The sequence below is a fragment of the Narcine bancroftii genome, chromosome 5 (genome assembly GCF_036971445.1).
Source record: "Narcine bancroftii isolate sNarBan1 chromosome 5, sNarBan1.hap1, whole genome shotgun sequence".
Classification (NCBI taxonomy): Eukaryota; Metazoa; Chordata; class Chondrichthyes; order Torpediniformes; family Narcinidae; genus Narcine; species Narcine bancroftii.
In genome coordinates this window covers 3,925,847-3,947,248 of record NC_091473.1, presented here as the reverse complement: position 1 = coordinate 3,947,248, position 21,402 = coordinate 3,925,847, and the positions used below count along the sequence as shown (strand labels likewise).

General features: G+C 45.6%; 1 protein-coding gene across 1 annotated transcript in view; it reads right to left on the bottom strand.

Moving 5' to 3' along the window:
* Positions 1-21,402, bottom strand: part of camkva (CaM kinase-like vesicle-associated a) — a 174,971-nt gene that overhangs the window by 83,355 nt on the left and 70,214 nt on the right. The window contains exons 2-4 of the mRNA XM_069936246.1: positions 13,506-13,613; positions 8,209-8,340; positions 730-804 (exon numbers count right to left, since the gene is read on the bottom strand). Coding sequence (XP_069792347.1) covers positions 730-804; positions 8,209-8,340; positions 13,506-13,600 — 302 coding nt within the window. The 5' untranslated portion in view covers positions 13,601-13,613. The remainder of the gene's footprint in view (positions 1-729; positions 805-8,208; positions 8,341-13,505; positions 13,614-21,402) is intronic.

Below are 21,402 nucleotides of genomic sequence, written 5' to 3'. Positions count from 1 at the left end.
TAAAAATAACATGGATTGTTCTGAATTATATAGTGTACAACTCCAATTATCCAAAATGGTAAACATTTTTTTTTTTTTCGGAGAACTGCTTTTTTTGTAAAACAGCCCAGTAGCAACTGCAAATCACTTGTAACAGTATTGAAGCAACAACAAACAAACAAGGGAAGGCTTTTTAAGCATTAAAATGATTTTAATTCTCACCAAAATATGTTGGCCACCGCCAATCATCGACACCTCCCCACTGAGGCCCCCGCTCATGCTAGGAGCCAGAGGGTCCCGCTCCTGCCCAGGAGCCTGAGGTCCCCTCTGCCGCCGGGAGCCCGAGATTCCCATCCCCGGTCAGTTCGGCTCCGAAATTTTTTTGGATAAATGAGAGATTTCTGATTTGTTTTGGATATCCTCGTTTATTCAAAATTTTTAAAAAAATTCAGGTAACTGAGGATTTCAGAGAATCCAATTTTGGATAATTGGAGTTGTACTGTACTTCTTTTGAATGGTACTAAACCCAAATCTTTTTGAGTCATGAATACGATGGGCAGCCAGCAAAGATCAAAGACTGAATTGAGTTAAATTATAAAAATATGGTGGCCACCCTCAAAAAATATATTAGTAATTGTCTGAAATGTAAAATGCAAATCTGATACAATAAAAATTAGCAGCCACTTGGTTGGTCATCACTAGGTTAACTCCATTCCTTTCCCAGTCCAGCCTTGTAGATCATTAACTCACAGTTCCAGGAAGATGAAATATTCCTTGCGTGTTTCAAATACATCCACCAGCTGCAATATGTTCGGATGCTTCACCCTAGGAAAGAGAACAAAGCACTGCTGAAAAAGCAATAAACTTGCACTCCCTAAAGACAGAAAGAGGCAAACAAATACTAATGATGGAGAGAACTGCAACCATTTCAGAAAGCAGGAAAGTTCCCTTCTAAGCAATATTTTATTCCAAATATTTTTGTGCTAAAATACTACTTACTTATTCCTATGCAGCATGGAAATGTCATGGGGTTTGTTGACCAGCACTTATTCTCTGAACTAAGGCATGGGGGGGGGGGGGGGGGGGGTGGGGGAAGGGCATGGTGCTATTACACTGCCAGCGACCCAGGTTCGAGACTTGCCCTGTCTTTAAGGAGTTTGTACGATCTCCCTCTTCCTCCAGGGGCTCCAGTTTCCTCTCACTGTTCAAAATGTACAGGAAGGGCTTGTCACCATGCTGAATGTCTAAATGAAAAGTGACATAAGAAGCAACCACATTGCTGAGTCAGGAATCACAAATAACACTTTCCTCATTGTCCGCATTTTACGACGACCCCCCCCCCCCCCCCTCAGCATCTGAGGAGAAGCAGAGAAGACAATCCAAGGGACGGTGACCGCGGCAGCTGATCAGCATGGGGTTCTGCGGCTGAAGGACCCACATAGGCAGCCAGCCTGTTAGTGACTCGAGGTGACTGCAATCACGGGACTCGTACCAGGCTGCGGACTGCCAGAGACTGGATCGAAACTGGCTGAGGGGGTGCTGGGTACCAGAGCCAGGATGCAAAGTTGGGGGTGCGGTCGAGAGTTCCTGACCGTGTCTGAGGTTTGGATCTGGAGCTCGAGCCACTGATGGTTTGGACTGGAGCACTGGAGGCAAATCCACGGACACTCAGTGACTCGGGGGTGGGGGGGCGGGAGGAAGTCTTTTTGGCTTCTCCTTCTCTGACCGTAAGAGGTGATTCAGGCAATTACTGCTGAAGGAGAATCTGTCTGCCTTACAGCAGACCAAAAGCAATTTCATGTCATATAATGGGTACTGTTTCCTTTCTCTCTCTACCTGATCTAAACCAAATCATGATTCTGCACACCTCTATAAAATCTCCTCAAATTCCCAGCAACTTGCCAAAATACGGTATCCAGAATTGAGGTAGTTTTACAGGTTTATATCAGAGCGCTTGCTATTTTTCAGTCTCTTAGAACTATGGAGTGGATGCATGGCACAAATGTGAGAGCTACTGTCGTAGAGCACCAGCAACCTGCTCCACTATTGAGCCTGGGTGCTGTCTGTGTGACCACGTGGTATTCCTTTGGGTACTCCCAGTTTCCTCAAATATTCCAGTGACACAGGAGGATAGGTGAACTAATATTAAATTAGCAGTACATCATTTCTGGAGGCACTTTCTGTCTGAAGCGTTATCAGAGAGCAAGCTCATCACACAGGGTGGCATGGTTGAGCGTAGCACAATTACAGCCCCACCGACCCAGCTTCAAATCCTGCGCTGTCTGTAAGGAGTTTGTACATTCTTCCTATGTCTGCAAGGGTTTCCTTTGGGTGTTCTGGTTTGCTCCCACACTCCAAAAACGAATGGGGGCTGGAGGTTAATTGGTGTAATTGGGAAGCACAGGTTGGTGGGCCTGAAGGACCTGTCATCTCTGTCTAATAAAAACAAGGGTCTTCTTCCTCTATAGGCCTTGTCAGGCTTGTCAGCTGACTAGCAGTGAATTCAAGATGGAGGGAATCTACTTCTACTATGAAGGAGTCTGCCTCAAGGGGATGTGTTCTTGAAATCGGTCAGGTCCTTTGGAAAGACAATAATGAAAGACTTTTTTTTGCACTATTCGCTCTGATGAAGAGTTTTTGACTTGAAATGCTCCCTCTGTTTCTCTCTCCACAGATGCTGCCAGACCAACTGAGCACTGGAGAAATTCAGCAGGTCACGCAGCATCCATTGGAAGTGAAGGGTGACCAAAGGTTTGAGACTGAGCCGTTCGAATACTGGGGGAGAATCTATTCAGGGTAGTCCATCACTTGAAGAGACACCAGTGGAACAGTTAAACAAGAGAGTCTGCAGATGCTGGGATCGTGGGCAAGATACTTGTGCTGGAAAAAAAACTCAGCAGGTCACGCAGCATCCATCGGAAGTGAAGGGTGACCAAAGGTTTGAGACTGAGCCCTTCGAATACAGGGGGAGAACCTATTCAGGGTAGTTCATCCCTTGAAGAGACACCAGTGGAGCAGTTAAACAAGGGAGTCTGTAGAAGCTGGGGTTGTGGGCAAGATACTTGTGCTGGAAAAAAAACTCAGCAGGTCACACAGCATCTGAAGAAAATCAAGAGTAGCCAACATTTCAAGCATAGGTCCTTCAACAGAACAAAATGTGCAAAAATGTCTTCCATTATTGTTTCTTCAAAGGACCTGACCTATTTCAAGAGCACGTCCCCTTGAGGCAGACTTCTTCACAGTACAAGTAGATTCTGTCCATCTTGAATTACTGCTAGTCAGCTGGCAAGCCTGACAAGGCCTACACAGCTATAGAGGAAGAAGACCCTTGTTTTCAAATGTTGAAATTGGTTATAGAGTACGGTAACAGGCCCTTCAGGCAGACAGTGCAGAGTTTGGAAACTAATGAGGTTAGAGACTGTGGAAGGGAGATGAAGTCAGGGATGGTGCAGGCGACAGTGGCTTGACGTTTCTGGGGTCCTGTTCAAGGGGCAAGTAAGAGGAGTCGTCGGGGAGCTGTCACCTGGCCTCAGAGGCCAGTGCGTCAGACCACAACAGCACCCTACTTGACGGCCCGGAACGGTGGTCGCCCTTTACTTCCTACGGATTGTGTTCATTGTACTGTATATATGGAGCTGGCCCGCCCACTGATGACTCATACCCTTTGACTCCTCCCTCGTGGTCCTGGGCCATAAAGGTCGAGCCACCTCTCCCTTCCCTCCATTCCCGTACCTGGATCCGGGCCAGCAAGGTTCTTCCGTATATTAACCCTATCATTCCCTCAGCCTAGTCTTGGTGGTTACTGGTAGGGCCTTTAGAGCCTATCACGGATGCTGCGTGACCTGTATATTTTCTTGTTTAAATTCACACCATCTGCGTCTTTTCTGAAATTTTCCTGTATTAATTCTCTTTTTTTTTTGGCTTTCCTTGAAGGTGCACTGAGCAAAATCGAGTGAATGGAGGCGCGAATAAGCTGAATGAGCAACATGACAGGTTCGAGGAACCAAATGCCTTTTGCTCTTGTTCCTTCGGCAGTTATAACCACTTGCTGGTACATCAGAGAAAACTGTCCCGATTCAGAGCAAAAAAAGAAATAAAATGAACACTTTGACAAAAGGACGGGCGCACATTTCTTGGGAAATAGTGGTCAGCGCCAAACACATTGGTACAAATCTGTAAAAAGAATCTTAATGCAAAGACCAGATAAATGACAGTACTGAATTAATGAGTTATTGATGGGAAACTGAAAGGCTGCCTCATTTAAAATTGGATATAGAATTATAAAAATAAAGAGTGGAATTATTGCTATTTTTGTTTTAGTTTGCATAGTGACCAATTTTATATTTCTATTCAGAGGTTAAATTATTTAGTCATTTAAGGTAATGACAAAATCTCTGCTTTGCAAACATGACATGTACTGAGAGAACTGTAAAGTTAAGATTAGGAGGATGCCTGTAAATTCAGGGATTATGGATTGCTTCCATAATTGCCACTAGGCAGGGGTGGAGATTGCAATGTCATTTTCCTGTTTGTTGGGACTTTTCTTTGTGAGACCCTATATTTCCTGCACATCTGGAAAACAGCATCAACTCCGAGTGGAATGAGGCAGGAACCCTTGAGACATACCATTTCAAAAGTAACATGCCTTTGTATGAATGTAGGCCTGCACGCACACAGCACACACATTGTGCCACACAAACCCGCACCCACCCAGGCATACAGGCACGGACACACACTCATGCACGTGCAAACACACGTGCATGCAACACATTCGTGCACACACAAGCACACAATTGTGCACACTACACACACATGTATACACTACACACACATGTATACACTACACACACACACACACACACTCGTACACCCAATGTGCACACACTCACAGATGCAGGCACACGCACACACACTTGCATAAACACACTCACCAGATGACTCAACTAATATCATTCAATTTTTGGAAAATGGAATCACATTGGCACAAACATCTCCACAGGAAATCGGTAATTTGCAATCTCACATACAAAATAGTTTTCATATTCTGATAATCCTCAACTGAAGGTTTCAGCCCCTGGTCTTAGAAGCTTTAATATTGAAATTAAAATGCCACTTAATCTGAATTTGAAATACCTTTTTGACATTGAAGAAACTGATTGGAGGAGGTATCTTGAGGTTGAATGGCATTAGCATCACAGCTGGACATGGCCAAAAAATTCAGCCCATCAGTTGCCCTTGAGGTGTGATATGGAACTCATGCTTTGTACTTTATTTATGCAAGTCATTCTAATGAGTTCAGTGACAGAGGTAGAAAATGCACACCCATGGTATTATTTAGCCCAGTCAGTAACAAGATTCAAGGCCTCAGAATTTAGATCACATCTTCAACAGTCAAACTTCACAAAAGGACCTGCATTCAGACAAAAATTAACATGGAAATGACATTTAAAAAAACGGTGAGTGAAGGCTGAGTGAAAGATTCAGTTAGTGAACTGAGGTAAAGAGGAAGAGAGAGGTTTATACCAGGAATAGGCAACAAGGAGCAAATGAGGTACTAGAAGAGCACAGAAAATGTAAGAAAATACTTAAGAAGACACGAGGTTGCTTTGGCAGATAATGTGAAGGTAAACCTGAAGGGTTTGTACAAGTATGTTAAGTGTAAAAGGATAGTAAGAAACAAAATTGGTCCCCTAGAGGATCAGAATCATCGTCTGTGTGGAGCCTCATGAGTTGGGAGAAGATCTTAAATAGTTTTTTTGCATCAGTATTTACTGAAGAAACTGGCATAAGGAAGGAAGGGAAACAAACAGGAGTGTAGGGATTAAAGAGGAGGAGGTGCTTGCTGCCTTACCGTGAATAAAGTTAGATAAATCCTCTGGGCCTGACATGATAAGGTCTGAGGGAGACTAGTGTAGAAACTTCAGGGGCCCTGGCAGAAATATTTAAAACTTAGTTTAAATATTTAGCTAAGCCAAATAGCCATGAGTCTGGTGCTAGAGGATTGGAGGATAGCTCATATGGTTCCGTGGTTTAAAAAAGGCTCCAAAAGTGAGCCTGAAGTCAGTAGTGGGTAAATTATTGGAGGGTGTTCTGAGAGATTGGATATACAATTATTTGGATAGCCAAGGGCTGATTAAGGATAGTCCACATGTCTTTGTGCGTGGTAGGTCGTGTTTAACGAATCTTATAGAGTTTTTTGAGGAAGTTACCAAAAAAAGTAGATGAAGGAAATGCTGTGGATGTAGTTTACATGGACATTGGTAAAAGGCCTTTGACAAGGTCCCACACAGGAGGTTAGTTCAGAAGGTTCAGACGTATCCATGGAGAGATTGTAAATTGGATTTGAAATTGGATGAATGGGAGAAGACAGAGAGTGGTAATAGATGATTGCTTCTCAGACTGTCACTAGTGGTGTGCCCCAGGGATCGGTGCTGGGGCCATTGTTATTTGTTGTCTATATCAATGATATGCTTGATAATGTGGTAAATTGGATCAGCAAGTTTACTGATGACACTAAGATTGGAGGCATTGTGGACAGTGATGAAGGTTTGCAAAGCTTGAAGAGGGATCTGGACAAACTGGAAAAATGGACAAAAAAAGGCAAATGGAGTTTAGGATAGGACATACACAGTGAAGGGTAGGGCACTGAGGAGTGCGGAGGAACAAAGGGATCTGGGAATACTGAAAGTGGTGTCACAGGTTAACAGGGTTGTAAAGAGAGATTTTGGCATCTTGGCCTTCATAAATCAAAGTATTGAGTAGAGGAGTTGGGATGTTATAGTGAAGTTGTACAAGATATTGGCTGAGGTCAAATTTGGAGTATTGTGTACAGTTCTGGTCGCCAAATGACAGGAAGGATATCAGTAAAATTGAAAGAGGGCAGAGAAGATTTACCAGGATGTTGCTGGGTCTTCAGGAGTTGAGTGACATGGAAAGCTTGGAGCATAGAAGAATGAGGGGAGATTTGATAGAGGTTTACAAAATTATAAGGGGTATAGACAGAGTAAATGCGAGTAGACTCTTTCCATTTAGATTAAGAGAGATAAATACAAGAGGACATGGCTTTAGGGTGAAAGGGGAGAGGTTTAGGGGGAACATTAGAGAGAACGATAGATGGCAATTCCCAAGTTCTTGTTTTTCCTAATTTTAAAACATGTCATCTTCACAGAAACTTGAGCATTGATATTTCAAATTACTATCTTAATCCAATAAATCACACTTCATAGTTGCAGATGTAAAGTAGCTTTTTAATTTGTTGATAAAATGAATAAGCATTTTACATAACTTTGCTTCATGATTTTCATACAATGAGTAAACAAAGGACTCTGTATAATGATAACAATATTCAACTTTAAACAGATAGAAACCAAAATAAGATGATTAAGATGAAATAAGATAAATTCAAAGAAAAGTATCTCAAGCTCATGTATCCTTCATGGTTCTTCGAAGAATGAGATACAAACTCTTGGTCCGCTCGGATATTACAACATATGATGTCATAGTAATTATGGTGACACTACAAACAACAATTCCTTAAAGGGATAGGCACAACATTAACAAAAATCAAAAACCTTTAACCTTTTTAACCTTTACACGAACCTCTTCACTCAGAGAGTGGTGGGAGTGTGAAACGAGCTGCCATCTGACGTGGTAAATGTGGGCTCAACAAAATTGTCATTGAGCCATTTCCTTTGGAGTTATGAAACTGTGCACATAACGAGTCAATGAGGGATGATTAAAACAGTGGTTTTTAAACTTTTTCTTCCCAACCACATCCCACCTTAAGCAATCCCTTACTAATCACAGAGCATCGATGGCATAGGGATTACTTAAAGTGGTATGTGAGTGGAAAGAAAAAGGTTGAGAACCACTGCTCTAACTCCATCTTAAATATAATTAACGAGGCGGTCTCGCCTGCTTCAAAGGGCAGAGAATTCCACAGATTCACCACTCTCTGGGAAAAGCAGTTCCCCTTCTTCTCTGTCCTCAATCTACACCCACAAACGTTGACCCTACTGGTTCTAGTTTTCCTCAAACGTGACAGCTACTAAAACAACTCCATTGGTGGGTGGGTCAGTGGGGCTGTGGGGGGGAGTGGGGGGGGAAATGAAACACTTACTCCTGGGTTCTCTGCCAGGCGTAGAAACCAGAATGAGAGTTACACACACGTAAATGATGGTGACAGATTGACTTTACCATGGAAGAGGTGACACAATTGCAGGGACTTACATGTTCAAGATCATGATTTCATTTTTTGCCGCCTTTCTAACTTTTCTTCCATCTTTCTTTAAAAATTTCTTGCAAGTGTACATTTTTCCAGTAGATTTCTCTTTTGCTCGTAATATTTCGCAGAACTCCTCCCTATTTGTTGGTAAGAAGGTAGAGGAATAAAATGAGAAACACATTGGAACCACAAAATTTCATTGCCATGCTTCATTAAGAAATTCACCTCAGAATTGCCCTGTGCACAAAAAACACCAAACCCTTATCCTTTGTTTGTCCTGTAATGGCAAAGCTGTTAGATCAGTGTAACCCAAAACAACAGTGCTTTCATTAAGATGCTCTTGTTATTAATGCAAGATACAGGCTGGTCCAGTATAACTTTTTGCACCAATTGTACATAACGCCGCAGAAAATGAACAGATCAAAACCAGAACGCCTGGACCAATGCTTTAGGTGTGGTGTTGCAGCCGGGACATTTGTGCACGCAACCTGGTCTTGTCCCAAGGTGAGGCCCTTTTGGGTAGATCTAGGCCAAAATTATAGGCAAGCGATTCCCTCAGGACCCAGAGTTGTTCCTATTGGGAAATATAACGGACGTAAGGCTTACAATGAAGCTGTCCAAATTTCAAATCCAATTTGTGTTAATCGCATTGGTAGTGGCCAGGAAGTGCATTGCGGTGACTTGGAAGTCCAACTCTAGTCTTAGTATCGAGCAATGGAACAAGGAAATGCAAAGTTGGGTTCCCCTGGAGAAAATAACATAATCTGAGAAACAAATACAGTACCTTTTGTAACATCTGGCAGCCATACATGCCTACATAGATGCATGAGGGTGATTATTTTCCCCGATCCCTGCTGCTGCTTTCTCTCCCGCACGCTGGCCCCAATCAAGGAAAGTCAAGAATGAGCACCGACCCAGAGGCCGTCCATTGAGCTGCCACAGTCCCTGTCCTTTTTTTAATGCTTGTTATTGTGATTGTAGCATGAATGAATCATCTTGTTCTACAGGTGGGGGGAGGGCGGTTGGTTGAGACATGGGCTTGTATATATAGTCATAAAGAAAAGGAACATATGTATATATGAACTGCCATCGTTGGCAGGACGCGGAATATGACTGTACAAGCTTGTGTGAAAACATAAATATTCAAAAAAATGTTCTTGTTACCCATGCCAAACCCTGGTTCTGAATATCTGATGCGATTAGGAAGCTGTCAGGGCCCAAAGCCCCTCAGGAGCTCTCTCTCTCATCCTGGTCCCCAGACCTGGTTCCCACGAATCAATCTCCAGAAGCCCATGGCCCACACTGGTCCACTGCTGTGGTCTCCTACCCCGTCGGGTCCACCTTCTCACTTGGCCCTTTTAAACTGCCGTGTAAAATGGGGTTAACTGGGCAGTAGCGCCTCAGTTACATGGCAGTTATAAAGCGTCTGACCCGGTAAACCCCGTGGGAACCCAACCGGGTCCTTGACCTACCTCAGAGGTAGTCATGGAGACCAGTTAAACTTACCCAGGTCACGTCAATGGCCGATTTGAATAGGAAAATGGCCGACCGACTTATTCCGGTGACATCGGCACTTGCGCACATGCGTCACTGGGCAACCAGCATCTGAACATTAGATGGAACTTCCAGTGACACGTCAATGTGGGGGCAGGATCCCCCTTAAATCGCCAGGTTGGTGATTCAATGAGCTGATCCCCCTGCAATTTGAAAGGTGCTTCCAGCACCTTTGCCACAGAAATTGCACCCGGATCTCAGGAGGGCCACCCAGGTGCTGCAGTTTGAAAGGGGTTAGTGTTGGGAGGGGGGGAGGGGAAGCAGGCGGTTGTTCTCTCTTTCAACTTTCAACTGTCGTGCTCTCTTCCTTAGTAGTATTGCGATTCTCTCTCGTCAGTTCTCATTCATTTCCCTCTATTTACACCTCCCTCAGTCAGATCAGCTCCCTATCACAAGAGGTGGACCCTGCCCTCATTCAACCAGAACCACCACTTGTGTGATTCAGCTCCCCTTGTTATCCACTTACTGCAGAAATTCCTCCCTGCTTTCTCTTAATCCATGAAATTTCAAAGATTTGCCCAGCTTGAATGAAAAGTCATCCCTGGAAGTGATAATAATGTTTCAGTTTTGAGAGCAGCAACAATCTTCGCACCACCCAGCACACGCTCTGGTCTTGCTGGCGGGGGAGCAGCTGCTACTGAACCTGATGGTGTGAGTCTTGTGGCACCCACACCCTTCCCTCAGCAACAAACTCAGTCAGGGACTCAATAAGGACTCCTACTTTGCACATTATTTCTGACTGAATTTATTTTCTCTGTCTATTGCCCCCCAAGTTTACCTTTCTTTGATTACATTAATCTCTTTTGTATACATATCTTTCTTGAAGACAGTGTACAGTTACTGAAGAGTAGAAATTCTGCCTCACTGCATGAAAATGAATCATATATGTACTTGGACAATATCTCTAGCATTTTCTTTTAACACCCTTTCTCAGTTGTAGTGCACGTCGAAAGAATCAAAGGCTTGTTAATCCAAACCAAGGCTTTTATTAACTAGAAGACTGGAGTATATCACATGTAGGTCAACCCGTCCAGAATGATCTGGGTCTGGCTAGGAGCAACCCTTTAAGACCTGCCAGTAGGCGTGGCTACACTCTCAGCCAATCACAACCATCCTATGCTGCAATATATACATATTGAGCTGGGTTCGATAATGCCCTCCTCCAGCAGTCTATGCACCTCGCTTGTGATGAATTTCCTCTCTTCGTAACTATACTGCTGGCTTTTGGTGGCTACTGGTTTCCAGCCAGGGGTGAGGTTTGCGAAGTGTGCTGGAGGAGCGACCTGGAGGGTGCAGAGGCTACAAGTGGGGGGCCGGGGCACAGGGAATGTGATGCCCAAGACTTTCAGGGTCACCAAGCAATACCCATTTACCCCAGTCGAGTGTGATCTGGTCGCCAATGAAATCTTCTGGTCAGTGGGGAGAATAACCAGTCTACAACGGTGAGCCAGGTCTGTATGGATAAAACTCTCAGTTGACCCTGAGTCAAATAAGCAATTGGTATGGTGTCCATGCTCTTTAATCAATTTCATTGCTTTTGTAAGGGGATGGGGGAAATCCTGGTCCAAGGTCACTGATGGAGCGACCTGTGCTGGGAACAGTGAAGTCTTGCGTGATGACGTCACGCAGCGTCAGGCCTGAAGTGCACTATGTGTGCGTGGTGACGACACAGAAGCAGTCGGTCTAGAGCTGTCAGCATCGAGTAGCTGGGGCTGTTGCCTGCAGCCTGCTGGGGGCGTCGGCCAGCCAACGGTAAGTGCTGGGGGTGTCTGCTTGCAGTTGGCGGTGGGGCGGTCAGTCAGGCAGTTGTTGGCGGTAGTGGCGGTGGGTACCGGGTCAGTAGCGTCAGCGGATACCAGGTAGGCAGCGTCGGTGGAGGCAGTAGCGATGGCTGCCACGGCAGGTACCTGCACAGCAGCGCCAGTGGTGGCAGTAGCGGTGGTGGGTACCAGGTCGGCAGCATCAATGGTAGCGGGTCCCTGGTCAGCAGTGGCGGAAACGGTAGCAGTGGAAGCAGTTCTCAGGTTGGCAGCAGTGGTCACTGAAGTTGGGGCTGGGGCCTGGGTGGTTGTTGCTCCGTGTGGGAGGTCCAAGCAGGCCAACATCATCGCCGCAAGGGTGGAGTGTACCTTCCGCGCTCAGCGCTTGCCCCATGATGTCAGGCACTGCCGCGTGATTGAGCCCTCAATCTCATTGGATGAGAGCTCTGGAGAAGAGATGTTTGAATGGGAGGGTGACAGTTGGGCCTCACACAAGGTACTGTGTTTGACGGCAGCCATTTTGGAGTGACAGACTACAGCAAAGTGACCATTATTATGGCACTTCTGGCACCTGGCTCTCCACGCCGGACACTGGGACCTGCTGTGCTTATCCCTCCTGCAGAAGTTGCACTTCGGGGCTGCATCAGGCAGTGTAGCGGCGGCCAACAGGCCGTCGGTGGGCTGTGGGGTAGTAGGGTTGAGGGAGGGCATCCTACTCACTTCATAGAGTGGGGTCCAGCCCTGAGAGTAAGCGTCTATACTTAAGACCGCAGCCTCCATTGTCTCTGCGATCCGTGTTGCGTCCTCTAGGTTTTCTCCCCCCGTGCTCTAGCAGGTGCTGCCTCACCTCATTTGATCGGACTCCGGCCACATAAGGATCCCGAATGAGCAGCAGTTCTGTCTGTGCAGGCACAGGCTCTGCCCAGTGCCCTTAGTGCTTGGAGATAAGCTCTACAGGACTCACAGGGCAGTTGCCTCCTGGTCACTAATTTGTACTGGGCATAGACCCTGTTTACTGGTTGCTCATAGAGTCCTTTCAGCACCTTCATGGCTGTGGTGTAAGTCGCTGTGTCCCAGATGCTCTCATAAACTCTCGGGGACACCATAGACATCAATACTAGTATTCGATGACTGTCCTCCACCACGACAGAGTCAGAGAGTTGTAGGTAAGCTTCGAAACAACTCACCCAGTGCTTAAAGTCATTCGGAGCTGTAGCCGACTGCGGGTTGATGTTAAGACATTCCGGTTGCAGCATACGTTCCATTCTTGAAAACTTTCTAGTTAATAAAATTGTAGTGCACGTCAAAAGAATCAAAGGCTTGTTGATCCAAACCAAGGCTGTTATTAACTAGAAGACTGGAGTGTATCATGTAGGTCAACCAGTCCAGAATGATCTGGGTCTGGCTAGGAGCAACCCTCTAAGACCTGCCAGTAGACGTGGCTATGCTCTCAGCCAATCACAACCATCCTATACTATAATATATACATATACACATTGGTGATAGAATCCGTACTATCACATCGGCATCAGCAGGTTTTTTTCAAGCTCTCCAATATCTCGTTTCCCTTTATTTTGTTCAATGAAGCCAATTGGCTCCTCCTTTCTCCCTGCAAGATTTATAGCATTTCCGGCTTCACTTCAGTAACAGCAGCTGAAGTGGGAATTACTTGAAACAAAATCTTAATAATTGTCAAGACAGTGTGGACTTTCACTTCATCGATTTGATTCAACTGGATGGTCCAGCGAAAAAACATTCTAAATTCACTGTGTCCTTCTCAATTATCAACACAGTTCATCTCTAGGTTTACCATTCTGCAAACCGCATGAGAGCTCAATAAAGTTCTGCGATCAAATCCATCGACTTCCTGACTCCTGCAGTTCAAGCTTTGTCACCTGCTAAATTCCACACATTAATTAAAGGGAGTCTGGTGTTTTACGGTGAAAATTATAATCTTAAGGACTAAAGGCTTCTTAGTGTATACTCACGTCTTGACTGTTTGACCCAAATCATATTTGTCTGTAACATCGGAAGGGTTGTTATAATCCTTTTTGTCACCAAGTGTAATGCAGCCAAAAGGCATCGCTGATGTTCGACTGTGTGGGAAGCAAAACAAGAGTGTTTGGTTAGAAAATGCACCCTTCTCCACTCTCCAGGTTGATATGCACACAGAATGGCCATGATAGCACCCTGCAGAAACAACCTTAACGTGTTAAAACCATAGAAAATTACAGCACTGAAAACAGGCCCTTCAGTCCTTCTAGTCTATGCCAATCTATTTTTCTAATAAAAACACACCAAAATGCTGGAGGAACTCAGCTGGACTTTCAACGCCCATAAAATCAAAGATATATTGCCAACGTTTCAGGTGTTTTAGTTGAGGTAGCTGTGGGACTTGGTGGGTTTGTAGAAGATATCTGTCAAGTGTATATCTCTGGAAATGGAGACAGAGAGTGGTGAGTTTGAAGAAGAGGTCTGTTGAGAGTACACCCCTTCCCTCCCCCCATCAATTCCATTCTCTCAATTTCTCTCTCTGTCGCATCTGCACCCAAGTCGAGGACTTCCATGCCAGATCATCAGAGATGTCCTCCTTCCTCAAACAACATGGCTTTCCTTCTACCACCATTATCTCAGCACTCACCCACATATCCTCCATTACCCGCACATCAGCCCTGGCCCCCTCCACCCCCACACACAACAGGATAGGATTCTTCTTGTTCTCACCTGTCACCAACCCCCCCCCCCCCACCAGCCTCCGCATTCAACACATCCTCCTCTGCCATTTCCGCACCTACTACGTGATCCCACCACCAGACACATCATCCCTACTACCCCCCTCTCCGCCTTCTACAGGGACTGCTCCCTCCGTGACTCTCTCGTCTACTCTTCCCACTCCACCAACCCTTTGCACCTACCTGTGACCACGGAAGATTCCCCCACTTCCTCCCTCACCACCATTCGGGGCCCCAAGCAGTCCCTCGAAGTGAAGCAACATTTCATCGGCGGGGGTGGGGCATCTACTGCATCCGATGCTCCTACATTGGAGAGACTAGACGCAGACCCGGAGAAGGCTTTGTTAAGCTCTGTCCACTGCAATAGCGCGGATCTCCCAGTGGCTGCCCATTTCAATTCCCCATCCCGTTCCTTTGCTGACATGTCTGTCTTCCAGTTCTTGTCTCACCTAACCTCAGTGGAAAAGGCCTGCTTACATTCACCCTATCTACATCCCTCATAATTTGGTATAGCTTGATCAAACCTCTCCTCGTTCTCCATCTAGGCAATAAAGCACTAACCTATTTAACTTTTCCCTGTAACTCAGCTCCTCAAATCCTGGCAACATCTTTGTAAATCTTCTCTGCATGCTTTCAACCTTATTGATTCAGCACATTTAAGTTTTTTTTTCTTTTCAGCTGGCATAATGTGAATTTTTTTTTCTGTAGTTAGTAGGAGAGAAGTACAGAAGAAACCAAAACTTGACTGCTTCACAGGGAAGGGGCCCATAAACTTTGAGCAGATTCCTGGGGGTGGGGGGGTAACAGACAAAGCTCAACACCATGCAGCCAGGTACATTTCCAACGCTATTTTAAAAATTTGCTGTTAACACCATAGTTATTGGCAGAATCACAAATGGCAGCGAGGAAGTGTACAGAGGGGAGATAGATCAGCTCGGTGAGTGGTGTCACACCAACGATCTAGCGCTCAACGTCAGCAAAACCAAGGAGATGATTGTGGACTTCAGGAGGAAGCCAGGGGAACATGACCCAGTCCTCATCGAGGGCTCACTAGTGGGGAGGGTCAAGAACTTCAAATTCCTGAGTGTCAACATCTCCAGGATCTGTCCTGGAGCCTCCATATCGAGGCAATCATGAAGGCGGCTCATGAGCAGCTATACTTTGTGAGGTGTCTGAGGAGATTCGGTACATAAACTACTACAAGTGTATCATGGAGAGCATTCTGGCTGGTTATATCACTGCCTGGTATGGAGGTGCCAAAGCTCAAGACAAGAATAAACTCTCGAAGGTTGTTAACTGGCCTGCGACATCAGACTTCACTGCATCTATCCTCAAGGACCCCCACCACCCAGGCCATGCCATCTTCTCTCTGCTACCATCGGGGAAAAGGTACAGGAGTCTGAAGACGAGCACTCAGCGGCACAAAGACAGCTTCTTCCCCTCTGCCATCAGACTTCTGAATGATCAATGAACCAAAGACTCTGCCGTACTTTGACCTTTCATGCATTATTTTTTATTTATTGTTGTAAGGTGGTTTATATGAATGTTTACACTACGACGCTGTTGCTAAACAACGAATTTCATGACTTGTTCATGACATTAAACTTTGATTCTGAGAAAAGATTGTGAATGACTGAACGAGACATGCACATGAATTGCCTGGAATTAGAAGGTTACAGACAAAATGCTGCGAAATAGGACTTGTGTAGATAAGTACACGTCGGTGTCAGTGACATGTTGGTGTTGGTGCTGTGCAAATGTTCAACAAAAAAAAGTGTAATGTGTTCCTTCTGTCCAATAGTCTACAGGACACCCTTGGGCAAGGTGTAGGACCTGTTTAGCCTCCCAATTAGGATCACGTGAAGCCGTGGGTTGCAGATCATTTTTACAGGCAGACTCTACAAATTGGAATTAATGGTTATAAAACAAAACACTGGGCAGGTGAATCTGCTGATCAATGGGCAGGGTGGCCCATCCGGTATGGACACTGCAACTGAAGAAGGCAACGGAAAACCACTTCAATATTTTTACCTTGTATAATCATGGGCTCGACATCGACTACTGTCTCAGCTCAAAGATAGAGCCTTCACCAAAAGAGAACAGGGGAGGCGACAAGTACGATTTGGAGGGTCAGAGATCGTGATGGATGGAGAGAAATGATCAGCCATGTCGAATGGCAGGGACATAATGGGGTGAAGAGCCTGTTTCTATGTTACATGACTCTGTGACTCAACGTGGTGAAATAGTATTGATGGAGAGAACCGGCAAGGGACCAAATAGCCTCCTCAATGTGACAAAAAGAAACAAGTCCTAGCACATTTATTTGTTACCTTTAAAGCTGTACAAGATCATGTAACTTGTATTAACATCCACACCCCTAATTCAGTTAAAGACTCCAGAATTCCCCAGATTTACACATTGTGAATCATGAGTTAATAACGAAAATATAAATCATGCTCCCGCAGAGATCCCTCTATAGCTTGTAAGCAGCTCGGAAAGTTCGCAATACCATCGCACGAGACCATGGACAGATGTGTCAGTAAGGGAGTGGGTTGGGAATTGAAATGGTGGGGGGGGCCCAAACTGATTTTCATTCCATTGAATGAGACAACACACAAGTGATAGCTCGCAAAGCCAGCACCATCAGGCTGAGTGTGGATTATGCTGGGAATGGGAGATCACTTCTTTGAGCACCTCGGCTCTGTCCGCCAAAATAGCGTGGATCTCCCAGTGGCCCCCCCATTTCGATTCCCAATCTCTTTCCCTTGCTGACATGTCTGTCCATGGACTCACACACTGCCAGACAGAGACCACCCACAAACTGGAGAAACACCTTATCTTACGAGTGGACACCCTCCAACCAAATGGCATTAATATTCACTTCTCTGGCTTTTGTTAAACACCCTCCCTCCCACCTCATTTCTTTCCCTGTTGCCTTTGACCAGTTCTGTCTCTCTCCCCTTTCCCTGTCTCCTTTTGCACAGATATAATCAATTCTCCCCTCTCCCCTTATCATATCCAATGAACTTCTTCTGTTGGTCTGGATTCCTCCCCCAGCCGGCACTGTCTGAATTCGGAGATTTCCTGCTTTTGGCTCAATCTGCTTATTCCTCGAAGAGGGGCTCAGGCCCGAATTGTCAGCAATGTATCTTTGCTTCTTATGGGACGCTGCGAGAACGGCTGAGTTTCTCCAGCATTTCTGTGTGTTTTCACTTCAATCACAGCATCTGCAGACATTCGTGTTTCACTCACTTTCAGCCCTGCCAGGTCAGCAAGTTGATGGTCCAAAGGATTGCGTTTATCATCATCTCGTTCAGCGTTCGCTTTAACTATGTGCTGACACTCTTTGTGCTGTATCTCAGTTAAGCTCGATTTTCCTTCAAGGAACAGACCCCACTGGCATTGGAGGACATTAACCACAGAACAGATGGAAGAAGACCACGGTTTGTCATGACAGGGACAGAGATAATGAACATTCCTTTGAGAGTTGTGATTTGGAAAATTTCTGCCTGACGAGGTGCGAAAGCTGGAGCAAGTTTGAGGGAGAAATTGCATCCTTAACGAGGATCTTTCCTATTGTCCAGAGGGTAGTCACAGGCTCGATGCTTGCCTTTTGTTCTGTGCTGGGACAGAAGAGTGGTGCAGGTGTTGCCTCGAACCCCCAGTGATCTGGGTTCAAAGACATGCAACATATCTCAACAGGTGAGTGCGATGGCTCAGCAAGTGGAGCTGCCGCCTCACTGCTCCAGAGACCCGGGTTCAACCCTCACCTCCTCTGCTCTCCACGGAGCTTGTACATTCTCCCTCTGACCCCGTAGGCTTCCTTCAGTAATCCGGGGGAAAAGATGAGTGGGTGTTGTATTTGGAAAGTATCAGGTCCAGTGGGCTCACAGAGAGATGAGACTGGACACAAGTGTTACAATCAAAGATAACTTTATTGAACACACGGGAAGACATCAAATGATACTCAATTACTCTTGTACTAAACCACAATATAGACATTCACATCGGACCCCACAGGTTGGACTCTGATATCAGTGGCCACCTATCTTCTAAACACTCCCACACGTGTACACATTTCACAGACGGGGTCTTCCAAGCAAACTCCTGATTCCCTGTCCCAACCGGGGGTGCAAGCATTGATCTATCGCAGTACTATGGCTCAACCTAAGTGTAAATTTTAAAATTTAGACATACAGCACAGTAACAGGCCTGGGGAAAACCCACGCAGATCCACGGGGAGAATGCACAAACTCCGCAGGATTCGAATCCCCGCCTCAATCGCTGGCATTGTAAAGGCGTTTCGCTACCCGCTACGCCAACCATGCTGCCCACGTTGTAGTGCACATCTGACCTGTGACTCCTCCAGTGATGTCCACAGTAGCAACCTGGTGTAGAGCTTGGACCAAGAGGCAGAGAAAAAATTAATGTGGTACGCTTCAATGCTTTATACGGTTTTGAGCTGGGCGCCTGACCAATGGTGACATGGTCATTTAAATAAGGCAATGGTAAGGTGTGCACTAATGGGTGGCAGGAATACAACCTTGATTGACCGGTGATGTGGCTTCCCAATAAGTTTCAGATGGGAAGGTCTTGTGGAACTCCGCAATCTACAGTGTTCCAATCAGAAAGGCCACGTGTTTCTCCACCATTCACTTTTAACAGTGAGTTGGTTAACGAATGGCAGAATTTGGGTGGGAGGTAGAGGTGAATTGATGGGAATGGCTAGAGAGTAAAATTGGATAAGCATAGAGTGCACATATTAATGATTGGTGCAGACTTTATGGGCTGAAAAACCTGTTTTTTTACTGTTTTGACTCGAAGAATTTATAGGAAACACAAAAAAATCTAGGAAACACTCAGCAGGTTGGGCATCAGCCATGGAAGAGACAGACGTAAGGAAAGCCTTTTGTCTGAACTGGAAAAAAGAGAAAACAAATTCATTCTAAGTTCAGAGAAGGTTGGGGGGAGGTGGGTGGAAAGTGGAATGGATCAGACAAAGAAAATAATAATAAGGTGAGGTCAGGGTTGTCATGGGGACTCATTGTAAACATCATCCAATTGATGGGGTCCTAGGGTCACACAGGATGGAACAGGCCCTTGGGCCCATCGACCAAGTTGCCATTCTGGGCTCATCCCATTTGGTCCACATAATTTAAGCCTTTCCAAAATCAGCTGGAGATAGAGGAATGAACAACATCGAGGCGCTGAGGACAATGAGAGAGTGAGAGTACAGACAAAGGAATGTGAACATTGTCAACTGCACCCTCTTGGTTGGGAGGTTATTTCACTTCACCTTCTTTCATTTATCGCCCTAAATTCCAGGTTATATACAGTACATATAAATCGGCAGAAACTTAAGAAAATGCAGAAATAAGGGGCACACGATTATCACAATGTTGTTACAGAGCCAATGACCCAGGTTCGAATCAAGCACTGTCCCAAAGGAGCTTGTGCTTTGTCAACGTGGGTTTCCTTCAGGTGCGCCGGTTTCCTCCCAACCTTCAAAACGTAGTTGTAGATTAATTAGGATATTTGGGCAGCACAGACTCTGGGGTCAGAATGGCCTGTCAAGTCTAAATTTAAAAGAGAAATTTTGCACAGAAACTGGTCACTTGGCCCATTTTCCCAACGTTAGCTCCAAGGAGTGGCATGAATCACGTTCCTCCTTACTTCCCTGTCATCCATCCTCTTCCATGTCCATCAACTCCCCTTTCTGGCCTTTCTCTACAATCTGCCGACAACAAAGGCCTGCTCATAGCACCCAACTAACGTGGGAAACCGGAGCGGTCACACAAAACCCACGTGGGTGAATGAGCAGCCAAGGTTCACCAGCGGAATCGAACCTGGGACTCTGGGGATACGAGGCAGCAGGAACGATTGGATTAATATACCGACCATCATGACTAACGTTGTGGGATCAGTGGGTTTCTTTATAATTAGAAATTTAATACAGAAATATCCCTGTTATCCAGAATTTAAGCAACAGGCAGAAAAAATAGCGGAAAAGAAATGGGTAAAAAAATCCAGGTTTAAAATTGGCGCGCCTCGCCGTTGGTTCTCCATTCACGCAACACGCAGTCTCAAGCAACCGGGGAATTCACTTACCCGGCACTTTCCTATCCCGGTAAGTGCCACCTACCAAAGATCTTACTGTAAATTAATTTTGAGTCAAAATATTTCTCTGGTTGATGGTATAAACAGCACAGAGCCATGCTGAATAGCCAGAAGGGGAACAGAAGGGGTGTTGGCAGAGAGTGTACATGGCCTTTTCTTAAACTCCTGAGATAAATGACATCCCCTGCTGTTCCTTGCTATGCATCCTTTTACATTTTCATGAAGAGTTCAACAAGAAGAATGGTGTAACATTATAAATTATACATGATGAATCACAATGTCACAGTCTGTATTACATATTAATACACTCAAGTTGGATGAGATATCTTCATACTGCTGAGTTTTAGATAGTGGATCATGTTAGTTAACTTGCATTTTACTTCCAAAGCCTTAGCGGATCATGCATAGACACCAGGAGAAGCTTTTTTGTTCATTTTCTAACATACATTTAATACAAATTTACTCTGCGAAAATGTACACTGGGTATGAATGATTCAATAAAATAAGAACATGTGGCGGCACACCACTAGGCAGGCGAACCGACCCCGCTTGTAATCCACTCGGCAGGGCAGCTGACCAAATTGGCGCCGTTCGGGGTTTTCCCTTCTTCTTAGAACTGGGCTCAGAAGCCCCCAACTGAGGGAACCACGTGACGCCCGGGTGATGTCAGCGCCCCGCAGCGTGGTTCTCAGCCATGTCCGGGCTGGGAGTACAAGTCCAGCCCAGCAGCCTGCAATAAATCAGTTCTGCTCACTGAGCTCAACCCATCTGGTTGTGTGTTCTTTCAGTAGCACTGTAGCTGCCGCTACAATTGGTGACCCCGACTAGTTCAATCGTCTTTGACCCATCATAAGCGATCCTGCGATCAGTGCTATAGCTGTCAAGCTGCCTGAATTCTGGGTTCAGGAGCCAGAGATCTGGTTCGGCCACGCAAAGGCTCAGTTTCACCTCCGCCAGATTTCATCCGACACGACCAAATTCTACCATGTAGTCGCCGCCCTGGACCAGGCCACCTCGTTCAGCACACACCCGCCAA